The sequence below is a fragment of the Osmerus mordax genome, chromosome 1, assembly GCF_038355195.1.
Source record: "Osmerus mordax isolate fOsmMor3 chromosome 1, fOsmMor3.pri, whole genome shotgun sequence".
NCBI classification, from domain to species: Eukaryota; Metazoa; Chordata; class Actinopteri; order Osmeriformes; family Osmeridae; genus Osmerus; species Osmerus mordax.
The window spans coordinates 10,130,832-10,148,748 of record NC_090050.1 but is presented as its reverse complement, the minus strand read 5'-3'; the positions used below and the strand labels follow the sequence as shown (position 1 = coordinate 10,148,748).

General features: G+C 45.4%; 4 protein-coding genes across 8 annotated transcripts; 2 read left to right on the top strand and 2 right to left on the bottom strand.

The window, feature by feature from the left end:
• Positions 1–140: 140 nt before the first annotated feature.
• brpf3a (bromodomain and PHD finger containing, 3a) lies at positions 141–7,257 on the top strand. 2 transcript variants are annotated; one of them, XM_067256933.1, is made up of 14 exons: positions 141–400; positions 1,143–2,679; positions 2,812–2,968; positions 3,064–3,195; positions 3,302–3,430; positions 3,526–3,838; positions 3,976–4,287; positions 4,411–4,959; positions 5,066–5,135; positions 5,255–5,337; positions 5,449–5,546; positions 5,655–5,809; positions 5,955–6,028; positions 6,173–7,257. In XM_067256933.1, exons 2-14 carry the CDS (start codon positions 1,160–1,162, stop codon positions 6,184–6,186), a joined length of 3,606 nt encoding a protein of 1,201 aa, XP_067113034.1. In that variant the 5' UTR covers positions 141–400; positions 1,143–1,159; the 3' UTR covers positions 6,187–7,257. The 2 variants fall into 2 exon arrangements, with proteins under 2 accessions (XP_067113034.1, XP_067112952.1); XM_067256851.1 differs by having other exon boundaries at positions 5,955–7,257.
• Positions 7,258–7,305: 48 nt separating this feature from the next.
• mon1bb (MON1 secretory trafficking family member Bb) lies at positions 7,306–12,511 on the bottom strand. Of its 2 annotated transcripts, none has more exons than XM_067257136.1 (6): positions 12,504–12,511; positions 11,798–11,892; positions 11,139–11,708; positions 10,108–10,900; positions 9,330–9,477; positions 7,306–8,685 (listed from the first exon to the last, which is right to left on the bottom strand). In XM_067257136.1, the coding sequence occupies exons 2-6, from the start codon at positions 11,874–11,876 to the stop codon at positions 8,461–8,463; spliced, it is 1,815 nt and encodes a 604-aa protein (XP_067113237.1). In that variant the 5' UTR covers positions 11,877–11,892; positions 12,504–12,511; the 3' UTR covers positions 7,306–8,460. The 2 variants fall into 2 exon arrangements, with proteins under 2 accessions (XP_067113237.1, XP_067113156.1); XM_067257055.1 differs by lacking the exon at positions 12,504–12,511 and adding an exon at positions 11,977–12,260.
• Positions 12,512–13,364: 853 nt separating this feature from the next.
• On the top strand, positions 13,365–14,947 carry tcta (T cell leukemia translocation altered). Its single transcript, XM_067245221.1, has 3 exons — positions 13,365–13,717; positions 13,849–13,903; positions 14,155–14,947. The coding sequence occupies exons 1-3, from the start codon at positions 13,507–13,509 to the stop codon at positions 14,195–14,197; spliced, it is 309 nt and encodes a 102-aa protein (XP_067101322.1). The 5' UTR covers positions 13,365–13,506; the 3' UTR covers positions 14,198–14,947.
• Positions 14,948–17,909, bottom strand: glyctk (glycerate kinase). 3 transcript variants are annotated; one of them, XM_067245201.1, is made up of 5 exons: positions 17,723–17,909; positions 16,672–17,058; positions 16,444–16,595; positions 16,143–16,318; positions 14,948–16,049 (listed from the first exon to the last, which is right to left on the bottom strand). In XM_067245201.1, exons 2-5 carry the CDS (start codon positions 17,025–17,027, stop codon positions 15,156–15,158), a joined length of 1,578 nt encoding a protein of 525 aa, XP_067101302.1. In that variant the 5' UTR covers positions 17,028–17,058; positions 17,723–17,909; the 3' UTR covers positions 14,948–15,155. The 3 variants fall into 3 exon arrangements, with proteins under 3 accessions (XP_067101302.1, XP_067101311.1, XP_067101293.1); XM_067245210.1 differs by lacking the exon at positions 17,723–17,909 and adding an exon at positions 17,325–17,716; XM_067245192.1 differs by lacking the exon at positions 17,723–17,909 and having other exon boundaries at positions 16,672–17,087.
• Between the last annotated feature and the right edge of the window lie 8 nt (positions 17,910–17,917).

The following is a 17,917-nucleotide window of genomic DNA, read 5'->3' as shown; positions in this document are numbered from 1 at the left end:
CGCGTTAAATTTGCGACTCACAATTGGCTGTGCTCGATTTTTCTAAAGGGGCGTATTTTCAAGCCATCTTGACTGAAGCCTAATTTCAAGGTACATTGACCTGACACTGACTAATGTCACTTATTAAAGCTATTCTACGTCTAAAATGTCTCAGTCACAGATATGAAACCAGGCAGAGTCTGGGCATTTGTCCGAAGACAGTAAGAAAGACTGGAGTACAGAAGATGACGCTGTCGCCCCTGAAAATACCGGCGGCTAGCTTGCCTGTGGCATAGCTTGTTTAGCATGTCTACTTCGGTCGTAGTGTACTAGCTAGCTACGGTCGGACCTAGCATTATTAGCTAGCAGTCATTCGCACCATTCTGTGGTTCGTGCATTCTAGACGGTTGTGCTCAACAAGGTAAATTATTTTTGTGATTTTATTAAGGTTGGATGTGGTTTAGAAAACGTTGCTATATTATATTTCGCGAGACCTAGTGTCCTGTCTGAGCAGGTAAATAAGGTAGTCTGTTAAAAAGCGCTGCACTAATGCTACCTAGCTGCTGCACATCTGAAGGACTATTTTGACTATTTGGAGGCCTTTAGTGCGGTCTACGGTATTCTGACATCTGCAGAGTATAAGGCAAAGTTCACAGTTTAAACAAGGCCCTTGCGAACAGGTTATGTTTCCAGTGATTTGTGCAGTTTTTCAACTAGCAAAATGAGCGTTAGATCTATGTTGTTGTTTGGATAAAATGGCTGACAGATGCTCTGTTTGGTATTTAGCGCCCTACAACCAAACTATGTTCAACACTAAGGGAAACATTGAAAATAGGATCATGTGATTGGGTGGAAATAAATGTGTCATCGTAACCGAGCGCTTATTGGTTGGCGTATAGCGCCTAATGCACTGTAGTCTTATCAGAAACTGTCTACCTTATCTATTGCTACTTAATGCATCTTCATGTTGATAAGTGAATTACTGTATCACAAAACATTACAATGTCTTTCGAAGCCACCTTTATTTTATAGTTATGCAGTTGGATGTTTTATTGCTTTAACCCATATGGACGCAAGCACAATTTACATTGCAATCACACTTTTTTTTTTACAAAAGTTCCAAGATTTATAATGCTATGACACATTATCTTTCTCTATTTTAGTGAGAGTGCTCACCCCCATGAGGAAGCTGAGAAAGCGGGGATGCCAGCCTGGAGCAAGTGGACTTGAGATGGGCAGGGGAAGGGGCAGGGGCAGGGGTAGGGGCAGGGGCAGGGGCAGGGTTAACGCAGTTCAGTTGCGGCCACCCTCACCTTACCGACTACAACTATCTCCCTCCAGAGAGACACTGACTTATGCTCAGGCCCAGAAAATGGTGGAGGTGGATCTAGATGGAAGGCTTCACAGGATCAACATAACGGACCCCCTGCCGGTCATTACAGAGGATGAGATGATGGCCCAGGACATTGCAGAGTGCAACAGCAACAAAGAAAACAGTGAGCAGACTATGAGCCGAGCTAGACCAGGGCGGAAACCCCCCAACCCCAAAGGTAGGAGGAGAGAGAGCAAAAATGCATCTCATCAGAGCCGTCGCTCTCAGCATAACGCTCAAAACCAGACCAATTCCTCCCAACACCCATCCCACCACAGTCCCCTACCCGAGCCCACATTCCGTGTGCTGGATTCCCTGTCCCCCTGTGATGCCCCTCCTCTCCCAGCAGCCTACTACCACTACATAGAAAAGTCAGGCGAGGAGCTGGATTGTGAGGCCGAATACGACATGGACGAAGAGGACGTGGCTTGGTTGGAGATGGTCAACCAGAAGAGAGTGTCAGATGGCCACGCCTCGGTACCGGCAGACACCTTTGAGCTGCTGATCGATCGCCTGGAGAGGGAGTCGATCCTGGAGTCCCGGAGCCAGGCTCTGTCCCAGAGTGCCATCGACGAGGAGGCCTTCTGTTGTGTCTGCCTCGACGACGAGTGTCTGAACAGCAACGTGATCCTGTTCTGTGACATCTGCAACCTGGCCGTACACCAGGAGTGTTATGGTGTGCCCTACATCCCTGAGGGTCAGTGGCTTTGCCGCTGCTGCCTGCAATCCCCCTCACGCCCTGTGGACTGTGTGCTCTGTCCAAACCGGGGAGGTGCCTTTAAACAGACTAGTGATGGACGCTGGGCCCATGTTGTCTGTGCCATATGGATCCCGGAGGTGTGCTTTGCCAACACTGTGTTCCTAGAGCCTGTAGAGGGGGTGAAGAACATACCTCCAGCTCGTTGGAAGCTCACTTGTTACTTGTGCAAGCAGAAAGGGAGAGGTGCTTCCATCCAGTGCCACAAAGCTAACTGCTACAGGGCCTTCCATGTTACCTGTGCCCAGAAGGCTGGCCTCTTCATGAAGATCGACCCGGTCCGTGAGACCGGTTCCAACGGAACCACCTTCTCTGTGAAGAAGACGGCCTTCTGTGAGAACCACTCTCCAGTGGGGTTGCGGCGGGATGGGTCAGGGGATGAAGGAGTGGAAGGCAGGCTGGTGGGAGGGAGGGGTACTAGAGGGAAAAGATCCTACACTCAAAGCCCTCCGGCACCACAGAATAAAAAGACCCCCAAGGGTCAAAAGAAGAAGCCTAAGAAAGGATCTGGTGGTTCATCCCGTCGTTCTGCTGTGCCTTTGCTCCTGGTGCCTCAAATCCCCTCTCACAGGTCAGACACCAGACGGCGGATTGTTTTTCTCTTTCTAGCCTGGCAACACATCAGTCGGAGCTTTTGAAATGTATTATAACGGTCAAACGTTGCACGCACATTGAGAATTTGAATCATCATGTTTCTCAATAGGCTCAACAAGATTTGCACTGGGGTGGCTGTCCAGAGAAAGAACCAGTTCATGCAGAGGCTTCACAACTACTGGTTACTGAAACGTCAGTCACGTAATGGCATGCCCCTCATCCGGAGACTTCACTCCCATCTGCAGGCCCACAAGACTGCTGAACAGGTAAGGAGTCGAAGGGAAGAATACAAATCTCAACTTGAATTTTTTAATGCTGATTGCAAAGCTGATTCAAATGAGCCTGTACACAATTGGTTCAGAGGGAGCCAGATGAGAAGTTATGTGCTGCAAGGGAGGAGCTGCGGTACTGGCAGAAATTGCGGCAGGACCTAGAGCGAGCTAGACTTCTCGTGGAACTGATCCGCAAGAGAGAGAGGCTAAAGCGGGAACAGGTAATGAACATTGTGACCTGGAGTCTAAAATAATCCCCAGGTATGTGCTTCTTCCTTGAAGCATTCTTATTCCAACACTCCTTTTTGATTCTTCCGAACCCTCCAGATGAAAATTCAACAGGCTGTTTTGGAGCTGACGTTGACCCCTGCTCTAGTGCTGCTTCGCTCCACCATAGACCAACTCCAAGAGAAGGATACAGCAAAGATTTTCTCACAGCCAGTCAACCTGACAGAGGTTTGTTGGGTTCCCCCCAAAAAGGTATTTGGGATTTTCTGTAATCAGTCTTTTTGTCGCTAATAAGTGTTGCTTATATTATTCATTTTAACAAGGTACCGGACTATTTGGAGTTTATTTCCCAGCCTATGGACCTCTCCACCATGCGTGAGAAACTGGAGGCCCATGCGTACCGTTCAATAGCAGACCTGGAGAGCGACTTCAACCTCATGGTCTCCAACTGCTTGAGGTACAACTCCAAGGACACCATGTTCCACCGAGCGGCCCTGCACCTGCGGGAGGTGGGAGGAGCCATCCTCCGCCATGCCCACAGACAGTCCCAGAGCATCGGGCTTGACCCCACCACCGGCATGCACCTCCCAGAGGCTCCCAACAAGAACAGCTTCTACCAATGCACCTGGGAAGATGGTGAGGGAGAGGGCTGGCCAAAACTTGGCAATGTCAAACTCCTTGTATCTCCATTTTGCCATCACGTCACATATCTCATCCCTTTAACCCCTCGTTCCCTCTCCCCATCCCTCTCTTTCCGTATTCTTATTTCATAGTGGACACTCTGTTGGATCCAGAGAACAGGCTCCACTTGTCCTCAGAGGAGCAGCTGAAGGCCCTGCTGGATAAACTGGACATTGTTACGTCCATGCGCTCCAGCGGAGGACGGACCAAGCGCATGAGGTTATTGCGCAGAGAGATTAACACGGTCCGGCACAAGATGAACCAGCAGCAACGCAACTGCGTGTCACTCAACGGGAATGACCTAAAGGAAGAGGAGGAGCAGGAGGAAGAGGAGCAGGAAAAGAAGGGAAGGCCGGATCATGTGAATCACAGTCCTATAACATCAGCATTTACCCCAGGGACAGGTACATGAGGAGACAAAAGGGCCAAAATACTATTCCAGTGTTCCCTTGACAATGGCTCTGCCATTACTCGGTTATATTTATGATTGCTCTAATAACCTACATTTCTCCCACTCCTCTATCCAGATGACTCTCCTCCAGTACTAGAGCCTACCTGCCCAGCATCATCCCCCCTGCCAGGAGACGCCCCACCTGAACCACCTGTCCTGGGTATCGTGACTGGAGTTCGAAGGTCGCCTGGACGCTCCTACAAGCGCCAGAGATCTGCCCGCAGCGGAAGCAGAGGCCAGGATGACGAGGATGTCTCTGAGGTGGAGGACACTCCCTGCCCACAGAATCAGACTGTTCCCACGGCCCCCTCTCTGGAGACCCCGCCCCCCCCTCTTATAGCAGGGGTCGGCCGTCGCACCTCTGTTCTGTTCAAGAAAGCTAAAAATGGAGCGAGACCCGCAAAAAACCAAGCTCCACCTGTGCAGAATACAGGGAACCCAGAGGGGAAAACCAACGGCTTGGACAGCACCCCTGCTTTTCCTCCCTGTGCCACCCCTCTGTCTGCCCCCGCCCCCACACCCCCGCCTCCATCAGTCCACCAACTCAGATCCAGAGGGCCCAGCTCTGACAGCGAGGCAGAGAAGCCCCTCCCCCCTCTAACTCTAACCCCAGCCAAAGAGGAAGGTGAGGAGACTGAGATGGCATACACGCTATCATAAACAGGCTTCGATTGTGACCTTTTATATTAAATGATTTGTAAATGATCTCATGAATGCATTTGTTACACCAGGCTTGATAAACGGGCTTGGAAAGCACAAAGAAGATGTTTTGGAAGATCACCAGGATGACCAAAAACATAGGTGTGCGTGTGGAGATATACAAATTGATTGCGATTTTCCTATATGTAAATCTGTTTTACATATAGGAAAATGTTTTCTCTCCCCTCAACAAACCCTTTCCTCAATCCCTATGGTTGCAGTGTCTCACCACCGAAGCGCAGTCGTGGTAAACCAGCCCTGGCAAACGTCCCAGAGGGAGAAAACGGAGACATCTCTGGCTCAGGTGTTTATGTTGACCATACTCGCAGGCAGATAACCGAAGCATGAACCGTGGTTGATCACCTGTAGAATGTGCCATTCATGTGAATTCCTTGCGTCTTGTCTGTGGGCTCAGGCAGGAGTATGCTTCTCCCCTTCGATAGTGAAACGGTGCTCACACCCCTGGACCTGGTCTGGGCCAAATGTCGTGGGTATCCGTCGTACCCAGCAATGGTGAGAGAGAATAGTGTTTTATCACTTGCCATTCACGCTAGGTGACATAGTTGTCATCGTGCCAAGTTTTCCTTGCTGAGGTACTGAAATGCGCATTGATTCCCACAGATTGTTGACGCGGACATGCCCCAGGAAGGCCTCCTTCACAATGGCATCCCAATCCCGGTGCCGCCTGTGGACGTGCTCAAATTGGGGAAGCGGAGACAAGAAGAAGCCGGGGAGAAGCTTTTCCTCGTGCTGTTCTTCGACACCAAAAGGACTTGGTAAGTCAGTGTGGAGACTGTCACACCTACTGATCCATTTCACATGAGGTACTTAACTTCACTACTATATTTAAGTTGCATTTTCTACTTTTGGTCGTGTGTGTGTGTATTCTTTTGAAACATATCGAGTCTTGTTGCCTTACAGGCAGTGGCTGCCACGGGACAAGTTGCTGCCAATGGGAATGGATGACACTGTAGACAAACTGCGCTTGATGGAAGGCAAGAAACCTAGTGTTCGCAAGTCGGTACACACAGCATATGACCGTGCCATGATACACCTAAACCATGTGAGGGGAAACCTCACCTTTAATCCTTCCAATTTTATATGAAGGATTTTAACTTGAGAATTTTATAATTCTTCAGGGGTGCAAGCATAACCTGTTGATGACCATTGGTGGCTAGATGGCTAGTGGACGTTCTAACCAGAGGAAATGTTACTCTTTGCAATGGAAAAAGCGCATGTAACAGACTATGAGCAGGTGGACAGTGTACCTTAAATAATATGGTTTTTAGGATATCTTTTCTAGAAATGTGATTATTCATTGTGATTACTTTTTTATTGTTTCAAACAACCACTGTTGCTATGAATCTGAGTGAATATGAAGTTTGTTTTAGGCCAAAGTGAATCTAAATCGGAGAATGTAAATATTTTATCTTCAAAAAGGGTTGGCATGATTCACAGCCTATTGAGATTGTATGTCATTGAAATATCATGCTTCTTATACATATTTTTCCACATTGTGAAGCTGTTTTTATTTTCATGTTTTTTGTATTTTATATGAAATGGGAATATTGGAGTGTGTGTTGCAGCTATTTTACTGAAGTTAGGTGTTCTGTCAAGCAAGATGATGTGCTTTTATGATGGAAATCTAAGTGGTCACTGCAACCACTTTTTAAGATCGATAACATGAACTGCCAGTGAATTTGGCAATATTTTGCATACCCAACAATGACTTGAAAGCACAATCAGATTGTTTTGAAAAGATTTTATGAGCTCTGAAGCCATAGGTATGGCAAACCTAATATATGTATATATAAACTGTGAGTTTGAGTAAAGAGCATGTGTATAGGTATTTGCACATCTTTTTGTAAATATGTAAATGTATTGTTTATATTAGAATACATGTAATTTAAGGAATGCAGAAAATCAAAATATCAGATTTTAATTTATATTGTGTGACAATGGGAAGAGTCTGTTATTTAAAAATAAATATTAAAAAGATATGTATGAAATGCTCAATAGTTCTTTGTAACAGTGTCTATACATGTGGAGATGTCAAATGTTCCTTTAGCGGTCATTTGGCAAACCTTAGTAGTTATGTAGGCATGAGTGCACTAGCCTACCAGACTGTTTCTTAGGTGGCACAGAGGATCTTGTCAATTGAATTTTATGAAGATCTACAATGTCTGAAACAATATTTTCTCACAAGAATAAATATTGTGTTTAACGGTTGGTGTTTTTCTTGGTTTGATAGTATTCAATCATAAAAAGGAACTTGTTTGTGCAACCTGGGGTTTATTTAGTTTAACACCCATTACATAAATACTCAAAAAGAATCATTCCTAACCCCTAAAAAGCCAACTGGGTCATTGACTTATCCATGTAACAAAGTAAACCTACACTGATCCTCCAAACTAATTAGACAAAAATTGCTAAACAACATTTTCACACATTGATCATAATGTTCTCAGGGCCATTAGGGTAACTATCCACTACTCCAGTCCATAGGAAGGGCTACACGGGTGTTCATTTATGAAAACCCAGAAATTCAGTAAGGATGACATGAACGACAATAATAAGGTGAATTCACTTAAGATTAGTTTACAGTCTGGTAGATCAACAATCATTATTCACGATGTATGCTGCACAGATGGCCATGATGGTGACAGCACATGAACAGTTTTAGTCCTTCCAATTCATTAAGACAGCAACAGGAGGTAGCCCAAGTTACATAACAGATGGAAACGCAGGTACACAGAGCATGTTACATCCAGTATGCATCCCTGTTCAAAATGACCACATTGTAATCCGTTTTTTGTAATGATCTGGATAAGTAAGCAGCACAAATGACCAAAGGGAGGTTTATTCCCTATAGAATAAACTGACTAGGTGCAAGATGTATCCTGTGGAATTAAAGTTATAAGACATAATAGATCTAGTGAACGTAGCCTTCACTTTTTATGTACTACACTTGAGGAATGATGGAAACAGAAAAAGGATTCCAGTAGTCATATAACAAGTCGGAACATGACGGATGTGTTGTTGCCATTGTTTCTGTAAGAAAGGTTATCGCCTTTTTTACATTTAGAAAACAATATAAAAACAATGAAATATCAATGCAGTGGTTTAGACCTGATAGCCTAACTCTACCATAACCCATTTAAAATGTAGTCTTTCACCCACCAGTCTCCCTTCCTAAGACAGACAACTGTACTTGAGTTCTATATGATGCCAAGCTTTTCATTTAGTAACACTAGTTGCCAAAGGCAAAGCACAACCTCCTTAAATAGTGTAAAACACAATTATCTGTGTCCAGTAGTCAAAGTCCATTGAAGTCCAACAGGTGTGACGTTAAGCCAGTGCCTGACACCTCTCTGTTAACAGTGTGCAAACTATTCTTGAAGAGAAGGATGGGAGAGATTTGGGAACTCTATAAGAGAGACAGGAAGCCGTTATCTGTCGAATCTTGCTGGTCTTTCCCTCCCCGGGAGCTCTTGCTGGGGTTTGGAGTGGTTGAATACTTAGGTGGGTATCGGATGAAGAGACGGTCTTCCTCTTTCTTGATCCATCGGAGAAGCTTAGTTATGGCGTTGATGGCACAGGCCTTTGTCACCAGGGGGCTGAAGCAGGTGTATAACTCAAACTTGCTTGTTACCTGCAACGGACAGGGGACAAACAGCGGGTAGACAACAAGCTGTTGTATTATTCACAAGAACAAAGCGACATGCGCACGTCTTAGATTCAGCTCTAATGAGCTGGGTGGAATTACACATTTCCTGCTTTTCGTTCAAATCTAATAAGTGTATAAAGGCTGAGAAACGGATTTCGAGGAAAGATTGGCCAATGATGCTGTTCCTTGGAAACAATCTGAATTCTTGTTCTGCTTAACCAACTGTTAAGAACATGGCCTATAAAAAACGTAAAGCCTCATGATTTGGGTCAGGACATGAGTCTACGGGCAGCAGGGTACAGTACATACCCAGGACACGTGCCCGTGGGCAGCAGGGTACAGTACATACCCAGGACACGAGCCCGTGGGCAGCAGGGTACAGTACATACCCAGGACACGATCCCGTGGGCAGCAGGGTACAGTACATACCCAGGACAAGAGCCTGTGGGCAGCAGGGTACAGTACATACCCAGGACACGAGCCCGTGGGCAGCAGGGTACAGTACATACCCAGGACACGAGCCCGTGGGCAGCAGGGTACAGTACATACCCAGGACACGAGCCCGTGGGCAGCAGGGTACAGTACATACCCAGGACACGAGCCCGTGGGCAGCAGGGTACAGTACATACCCAGGCCAGCAGGGTTTCCCTCTCAGCCACGTGGTAGATGAGTTTGAGTGGCCGCGAGGAGCTGTGGATGCGGCTGTGCATGTAGCGGTACAGATCCAGTAGCCTCATCCTCTCCTCATCACTGTTATATGGGGCCTCCATCTCTGGGCTGCAATCAGCCACACATACATGTTAGATATTCATGGCCCACGGTGCTGCACACTGAATGTACTTCTGAAGGGCTGTAGTCTCATGCAAACAGAGGTTGTAATTTGAGAGCTGCATTGTATTTACTTACTTGAGAAACGAAAAACAGTTTGGAGGTCAAGTTAACAATATCAAACCGACTGCTTGAATGCTGTCACGGACAAAACGCAACACCAAATCTAACTGGCTCTTTAAATAGAACCCCATCTACCATTCTCTAAGAAGCTGTCCTTTCTAAAATGTAAGTGTAATGCAGAATTATACATTTAGCAGACATTTCTCAAAAGTCTACACTGTCTTTCAAAATAGTAGCTTTGGACCATGGCTGTCCTCAAGAATATACTTAAGACAACTGTAACAAGAAGCCCCATGCTCCCAATCAAGATAAAAACCGAAATAATTGGAGTCACTTGGCATATTCACTCTGGGAATTCTACCAATTCACTAGTTTCATGGTTACTTTACATTTCTTACATTGCATTGGCAAGTCACACCCATTTCTATAATCTTCCAGACATAACCACCATTCACTCGATCAATATTGGTTAGAGGTGTCCACAGTTAATAATACCAAACAAGGGGGGGCACCCACCTGGTGAATTGAGTCAGCTGGCGGTGGTTGTCAGGGACATCAAAGGGTTTGTACATGAAGTGCCGGAGGTCGGAAACCCCCACCTGGCTGACACTGTATGACTGGGCCTTGGCTATGAGGCTCAGGGAGTTCTGGGCCAGCATGGCCTCGTCTATCCTCCTTTTACACTCTGCCACGGCGTAGAATGCCTCTTTGTCCGTGGAGAGCAGCAGGAGACACACAGTGCACGCAGGGGGGTCCAAGTACGAGATGTACGCATAGAAGTAACAGTCTGGGTTAAAGAGAGGCAGGCAGATGGGCGTCCAGATCTCCCCGGCCTGAAAGGCGGAGGAGGCTCCGATCAGGTTGAGGAGGAGATGGACGTCTGCAGGCTCCAGCCTGGTGTCCTCTATGACAGTCTTCTCCTGGACTATAGTGAGCAATTGATTTTTAGCTATAAGAATGGAAAAGACCAGGTTAGGAGTAATGGCCTTTTGCAGGATCTGGCTGAGAGAGTCCCTGAGGGAGGAGGCCAGGGGGAGGCAATGCACCGCTGCCAGCAGGAAGCTGGGGTCAGAGTCCACCAGGTTGAGCAGGCCATCCAAGATCTTCTCAGAGCCCGCGAGCAACCGTCTAAGATCGTAGTTTTTCTTGTGTTCAAAAATGCGGTTGACGCTGGCTTGGGTGAGCATGCTGATGATCTGGTAGTACACATACAGCAGCTCGCCACGCAGTTGCTGCTCTGACTGGCGACTGCAAGACACAGACACTAGCACCAGAGGACCCTTCTGAAGAAACACCACTGTGTGCTCATCTGAAGAAAAGTAGAGAAAACATAAACGGCCATGTTACACTATGTCCTAAAACAAGATCATAGACTAAAATTAGAGTTGTGACACTATGTCCCAGTTTCCCAGACATGGATTAAGCGTAGCCCTATCCGAAAAACCTTTTCGATGGAGATCCTTGAATTTCTCTTACTTTAGGACTAGGCTTGATCCTTGTCTGGCAAACTAGGCCTAAGCCTGTTAACTAAAGCCAACAAACTTCACCTGAGTAGACGGAGCGGATGATATTATCTCCACTTTGAACAAAAGACACCAGTGCCATCATGACTCCCATGGTGGAGGAGAGAGCCTCTTCGCTTCCGTAGCGCGAGTAGATGGGTTTGCCGGCTTCACTCAACACAAAGATGTGTTTCCTGTGTTGTCGCCAACTCTCAGCGGTCACATCCTCGTCGCGGTGGGATATGAACGTGGGCGCCTCGGGGGTGCCCGTCTCCGACAAGGGAGAGGACCTCCCCTTCACGCCCATTCCTTGCTCCTCCAGTTTACCTCGTGCCAACATAGTGACTAAAAACTCTCCAGAGTCCTCCTGCCCATTGTCTGTTACAGCCTTCTCACCTGGGGCAGTGTCTGATGTTGACTGAGCATCTGAATTGCTCGGACATTCTAGCTTTATCGACTCATCAGTCTCTTCGTTGATGAGGTCAGAGACAGAGTCTGACTCCAGGTTCTCTCCTTTGATATCTGACAGCGGAGGCTGTGCAGGCTGTTCTGGGATCACACTGCTCTGCTCTTCAACCCCTAAAGGCTCAATCCTGATGTGATTGTCAGCTGAGTCTGAAAGCCAAAGAACACAATGCATGTAGTTATAAATAAACGTAGTAGTGCTTAGGTTTACGATAATGCCATTTACAAAGGTACATTACCAGTTCCAAAGGTGCCATCAACAGACGCTGGATTACAAGTCTCCAGTCCTCCTGCTTCCTCATGTTCTTGATTGTCCATGTTGACATTCCATACACTGGACAAAGAAAAAAAAAAACATGCAATGAATGCAAATGCTAGACAAAAGTGGGACATCAGTCATATTCTACTTTTACTTTACCAGTCATTAATCAGCAACCTTTCATACAGCAGAGGGTGAATTCGGCAGGGGGATTCCAAATTGAAACTATGCAGCCAGCGATGCTGCTATCCAAGTTAGAAAAGCATACCTAAAATCTACAGCTAGCAAGCCAAACAAGGTTAATCACATTGACAGCTAACTACGTAATAGCTTGATGGACGATTCTGGTTGTGTCTCGTGCGAAAAATCTCAGTTTATGCCAAGTAACAGTTATAACAGTAACTACTGTTGACGGTAAAATTAGCTACCGGGTTGGCTAGTAGTCAGTCAGATCCCTTTTGTAGCTTCAAGCAAGACTAGTCAGTTAGCCTAGCTCAAATTGTTTGCGTAGCTTCAAACGCATATTCTGACAGCGGCGTTTCAATCAATATTAAAATAGCTATCAAGACAGAAGCCCTTCACCTATCGGACAAACCAAAGACAGTCTGGGGTTAAACACTGAAACATTGCTATAACGTAAACTTAAACAACAGCGGACAGAAAAGGAAAACAAATTATCCACTTACAGTAACACATCCGGAATCCCAGTGATGACAAGCTAAACTATCCAATGGTATTTCAGATGGATCACGTGATACAGCTGTAGGGGTACATTCGTTTTGATTCAATCGTAGCACACCAATATGAAAGGTCCCGTTGGCACACAAGGACTTTGAATGCATTCAGTGGGAAACCGGAGGCCCGTGGGACCACACGTGTTTGACAAATAACTGTAAACATCCAGGGACATGAAGAGCTAGACAAACATCGTTCCCTGGTAAAAGTGGGTACGTTCCAGAGTGAACATTTCCAAGAAGGCTCATGAACAAGGGTCAGAACAGGACGTGTTTTTGATGCCACTTTGAAATAGCTTTTCTATTATTGGAAAGTTACATTTTACTGTTTACATTGCCCGACCAATAGAATACATATATGTTTACTTATTAATGAACATGGAATTTGACCAAGGACCAGAAAAAAAAATCAAATACAAAGAAAAATCTTTAGCACCAATCTGCAAATATCTTGACAGAACATGTTTACATAAGAAGTTTCAAGGTGGCAGTCACATTGTGTTTCAAAGTTTTTTGATTATTCATTTCAGAGTGGAAGAGAGGTCTGCGCAACTTCACGATACGATTCTCTAACATTGTACCAATATACATTTTCTTAGATTCCGTAGTACAGATTCGAACATTTAAAAGAAAAGGGGTTGCGTTAAAAACAATTATATCAGCCCTTAGAATTCCTACCTTATGAACATATAGATTGAAGATATAAGTTTGTTTGTCAATATTTTGAACAGCTAACTACATCTTGCAATGCGTATGTTTCTTTCACATATTATCGAATCCGGCTTTCCTACTCCTAAACGGTTTGTACTTGAGTTCGAGAGGCAACAGAGAAATGGCGAGTCCGTTGGAACGTTAGGTGTTATCGGTATTTTAAACAATAAAATTTGCTGGGCAGTTTGAAAAATAAAATACATTAGCTAGCTATGTTTTGACAAATAGATGGTATAATCCTAAAATGGAAGAACCGTGGGATTTCGAGTTTTTATCACGTATTGGGGATGGGTTTGTTTCGTTTCTGTCCGAATTTGTTGACGATTGGCTTGCTAAAGATATGAGAGTTTATGTATTCAAAATCTTAATTAGCTGGTTGATAATAAGTCTAATTGCAATCCACTTTGCCTGGAAAATTTATGGAAACACAGTGAATGATATGTATTATCGTCAAGGTGAGATGTTGATCCATTCTACAGAGCGTGCATCGCAACAATATGTTCTGATGTGCAAGTTCTGTTATCGGCATACGAATGAGTCATACGAATGATCATTATTAACAAGCAACTGCTTTCTTAATGTTTAGGAACAAGTGGACAGAATGGAGGAACACCTGACACTGCACCTAACCTGAGCGGATGGTAGGTGTTCGAGCATCCATATGGACATGTGTGTTACAGGTACCCCGATACTGTCCCGTCTACTCTCCTTTCTATGGTGTTCATTGCTGTTCTTCACTCTTCTTGAAAATGTTTCCATACGCATGATGCCTCTGGTTGCTTTTTCACTTCATGGTGTTGATAATGGTCTCCCTGTCAGTTATATTGACTTATTACTTTGTTGCCAAAACATGTTCCACAATATATGATCTCTTTCTTGTTTACATTGTTAGGGAGAGCGCAGCTGGAGACACACTCAAGACACACCGTGAGTGATCGCCAGGACTTGTTGGTAGAATAACCACATTAACTGGCTGTTTGTTCAGCGAACATGACTTTAAATGAAGTGGATGGAATTGCAATGGAAATGCTCCCTTTTAAAGTGACTGGAGTTGCTTGAGAATCCTGCATCCTTGCAGCTTCTTAACATCAGAAGGCTGCCACTTGGCTGTGAGAAAGATGTAACAAACCAACCCCATCGTATATTAATATTACAAAGTATATGCTGACTGGTGATACACTAATACTGTTTTATCAAAATGGTCCAGAAATAAACAATTTCAACTAGAAAATCACTCAATGTTAAAAGACAGATGTAAAAAACAAAAAGGTTATAATATAAAGGGGATGCTTTGAAATTATTTCTTTTTGACTACAGAGAAGGAGAAATTACAGTTCTTTGAATCTGGACAGAGTAGGAGGCCTAAAGTCAAAAAGCAGCTTTTCCTTCACAGATGTCTTATTATATGTAGCCTATGTGATGTAATTTCTAACTTTCGACCCAGGCTATATACCTCCCAATTTTCCTGGATCATCAATTTTACTACAGGATTATTATATTATTTTTGATGTAATTATTGATCATTAAACTCTAGGTTAAAAGACGCACAAATGCATTAAACATCCCTTGATTTCTTTGAAGAAACACAAATGTACAGACATCAGAAACCTGAAGAAAGGAAATTAAAAGTGGCAGATTGTACAAATTATGTTTTTACAAATGATATTAAAGAGCTCATGACCAAGTGTAAGAAAATGTTTTTATTCTATAAACAATTCTATTATTCAGAGAGTGCTCATATCTTCCCCCCAAAATACTTACATTAGACAGAGTTTTCTAGCCATGGTAAATAAAGTTGTACCTTAAGTACAAACATCTGGTCTGCATACTTTTTTGAAAGCAACATAAGTTTTGAAAGAAACCATTTGTGGGCTTCTCTGCCCTAATCAATGATCAGATATGGTGATGGGAATCACCATAAGGGATAAGGAGCATGTGCACATCCATCACATTGGTGCCCGTCAGCCCTGGTAAGAGCAGGCGCTGTCCTCCAGACAGACGTGAGAAAAATGTGTAGGAATCATTGTTGGAAAGGAAGCTGTCTATATTCAGCCCCTGAGCATTCGCTTCTTCCCACAGTCCCCCATCTGTGGTAGCCCCTGCTGCGTTGGTTGGCCCATCCTGTCCATCTGTCCCACCACTCAGGAACACTGGGCCCTTGGGAGGCAGCTCCATACCTTTGAGTTCGAGCCCCACTCGTAGAGCCAGCTCCTGGTTTCGCCCACCTAGCCCTTTGCCTTTCAACTGCACAGTGGGCTCTCCCCCAGCCAGCAAGCAGGTGGCCCCCCAGCCTTCTTTATGCCCCTCACCCAGCACCTGCATGGTACGACACAAGTCCCAGCTCTCTACACCCACCTCCGGACCAAGTCTCAGCATCTCAGAGGCAATATCTGAGTGGGGTTCGTCAGGGGAGCAGGCAAAGTGAGCTAATAGACCATAGAGGCGAGACAGGAGCTGTACATCACCACACACCCCTGGGGACAACACGACTGGACGGAACCCAAGCTCCCTCGCACGCCGACTGGCACACTTCAAGGCAATGCTATTGGAGCCAATCACGGCATTGAGAACATGTCCTTCCCCCTCCGATGGCTTCCCTGCCCCCTCCCCCCTCAGAGCGGCCCGCCCAAGGACTTCCTTCACTGACGTGGGGAGAGAAGAAGACAGTCCGTATTGCTCCAGAACTGCCAAGACATCCTCTGGCCACACCTCACTCCACACAGTGGGACCACTGGCTATCAAATCAAGAGGGTCTCCTATCACATCAGAGAGAACCAGTGCCACTACCTGTCAACAAAAAAAGTGTGGAGAGCGATATCGATTAAAAATGGGAAAACCAGATTCCTACATGTAAATAGGTTTGTATAACATCTGCCTCACCTGGGCGGGATGAGCAGAATGTGCAAGTCCTCCACCCTTCAACAAGGACAGAGCTCGTCGGACCGAGTTCAGCTCCTGAATGGTGGCCCCAGCAGCTGCTAGTCTACGTGTGACGTCTTGTTTCTCTTGCAGAGTGATAGGGGGAACTGGTGAAGGTAAGAGGGCGGAGCCTCCCCCTACACACACACGGATTTAGATAAGATTGCTGTGCCTAAACATTGACACACGGTCTGTACTTTGTATAAGGATCCATGTGTATGAGTTGATACAAGAGGCATTCAATAAAAGTTGCACATTTTACCTGAGATCAGCACTAGCAACAGGTCATTCTCCGTTAGCTCACAGGCTAGTTCGTTGATGCATGCAGCAGCTCTCTGAGCATCGGCATCTGGCAAGTTGTGTTTCGCACCCTCCATCACTTTAATCCTACTGCCGTCCTTCAACAGCATCTGGCTGAGAAGGAATCACGTGTAAGTTAGAACTATAACTCCTCCTACTAGCTCTCCTTGTCTTTTAGTAGTATCCTTACTCTTTCCCATGCTGCCGCAGGGCCTCTTGAATGCCGTGTGGCACACTGATGACTCCTCTCACCAGGTGGTCCCCCACTATCCTCTCTGCCTCAGCCGCCATACCCAGCACGGCTTTGCCGAACCCCACCAGGTGCAGATTGTGCTTGAGTGTGAAGCTGCGTCCACCAACCAGAAGAGAGTCTCCCCTGCGCTCCAGGCTCCTCCGAACCACGCTGTCTGGCTGAACACCACCCACTGCTGCAGCAAACACCTCCCGTGCCCGCGTGTCCAGTGACATTCTGCAGAACGCGGTGTGCCGTACCCCTAAAGGAGCTAAAAGAGACCAGGGTCGACACAAGGACAATACACGAGCCATGGAAAGATCAAGGGGTTGTTGCAGGAAGCACCTAGAAAGAACAACAAATGAGCAAGGCATGAAATATTTGTGGAACTAATTCCAATTTATAATTGCTGTTATTATTAATTACATCCGGTCATCTGACTCTCAGATTTGAGAAGATGCACACAACCAACAATACTAGAACAATTCTCATACGTGATGAAAAATGCATACAGCTGCCAAATAAAAAACAAAACTTAAATTCAGTTAAATCCATTGTCCCTGTGCATATTTTGATCAATTTTCCATATGAGTGCAAAAGGGTTACTCTACCTGTGCAGGGTTGGGGGATACAAGATACTTCTTGTATATTAGAAGTATGTGTGCTAGTCAGAATCAGCATTGAGACAGTGTGGCAAAATCTGGACAGAGCTTGACTCCAGTTAAATGTGTACCCATTGTGTAATGATTGACTCAGCTTGACCATAGGGCAGGCAACGAGGCAAAGACAGACTGTGACTAGCCTACTACGATTTTAAGAGAGGGTAAACAAAACCAAAACTGTTTTCAGTTTGCGCTGAAGGCCAGAGGTCTATCCAATCCATGAGATGGCTGCGACATGAAGACAGTATGGAGACACTGTCATTTTTATTGACGACTACAATAAACATATCACTACGGCACGAGTCACGACTACTGCATATGTTTACAGCAGCAAACATATTTCTCACCTGCATCATTCTAGTGTATCCCTTGAGTGTCTGTTTAGCCAGTTATTTACTTCCCTTTATGAATATTTGAAAGGGCAGCTATACTGCTTCCAATCTCACACAGGTTGACTAAACACGGGATAAACTTTGCACAACAATGAGCGGGTACCGATTTAAACAACTTTTTTAGTAGGCAAATTAAATGTAAGCTACAAA

Coding starts and splice junctions, on each gene's coding strand:
- tcta (XM_067245221.1), top strand. CDS start 13,507: ATGGAAGAACCGTGGGATTTCGAGTTTTTATCACGTATTGGGGATGGG. Junction 13,718..13,848: donor TGATATGTATTATCGTCAAG/GTGAGATGTTGA, acceptor CTTAATGTTTAG/GAACAAGTGGACAGAATGGA. Junction 13,904..14,154: donor GCACCTAACCTGAGCGGATG/GTAGGTGTTCGA, acceptor TTACATTGTTAG/GGAGAGCGCAGCTGGAGACA.
- glyctk (XM_067245192.1), bottom strand. CDS start 17,087: ATGCCTTGCTCATTTGTTGTTCTTTCTAGGTGCTTCCTGCAACAACCC. Junction 16,596..16,671: donor CTGCGGCAGCATGGGAAAGA/GTAAGGATACTA, acceptor ATTCCTTCTCAG/CCAGATGCTGTTGAAGGACG. Junction 16,050..16,142: donor ATTCTGCTCATCCCGCCCAG/GTGAGGCAGATG, acceptor TTTTGTTGACAG/GTAGTGGCACTGGTTCTCTC.
- mon1bb (XM_067257136.1), bottom strand. CDS start 11,876: ATGGACAATCAAGAACATGAGGAAGCAGGAGGACTGGAGACTTGTAAT. Junction 9,478..10,107: donor CAGCTGACTCAATTCACCAG/GTGGGTGCCCCC, acceptor GGCTGATTGCAG/CCCAGAGATGGAGGCCCCAT. Junction 8,686..9,329: donor GGGAAACCCTGCTGGCCTGG/GTATGTACTGTA, acceptor TGTCCGTTGCAG/GTAACAAGCAAGTTTGAGTT.
- brpf3a (XM_067256851.1), top strand. CDS start 1,160: ATGAGGAAGCTGAGAAAGCGGGGATGCCAGCCTGGAGCAAGTGGACTT. Junction 3,839..3,975: donor CCAATGCACCTGGGAAGATG/GTGAGGGAGAGG, acceptor CTTATTTCATAG/TGGACACTCTGTTGGATCCA. Junction 5,810..5,954: donor TTCGACACCAAAAGGACTTG/GTAAGTCAGTGT, acceptor GTTGCCTTACAG/GCAGTGGCTGCCACGGGACA.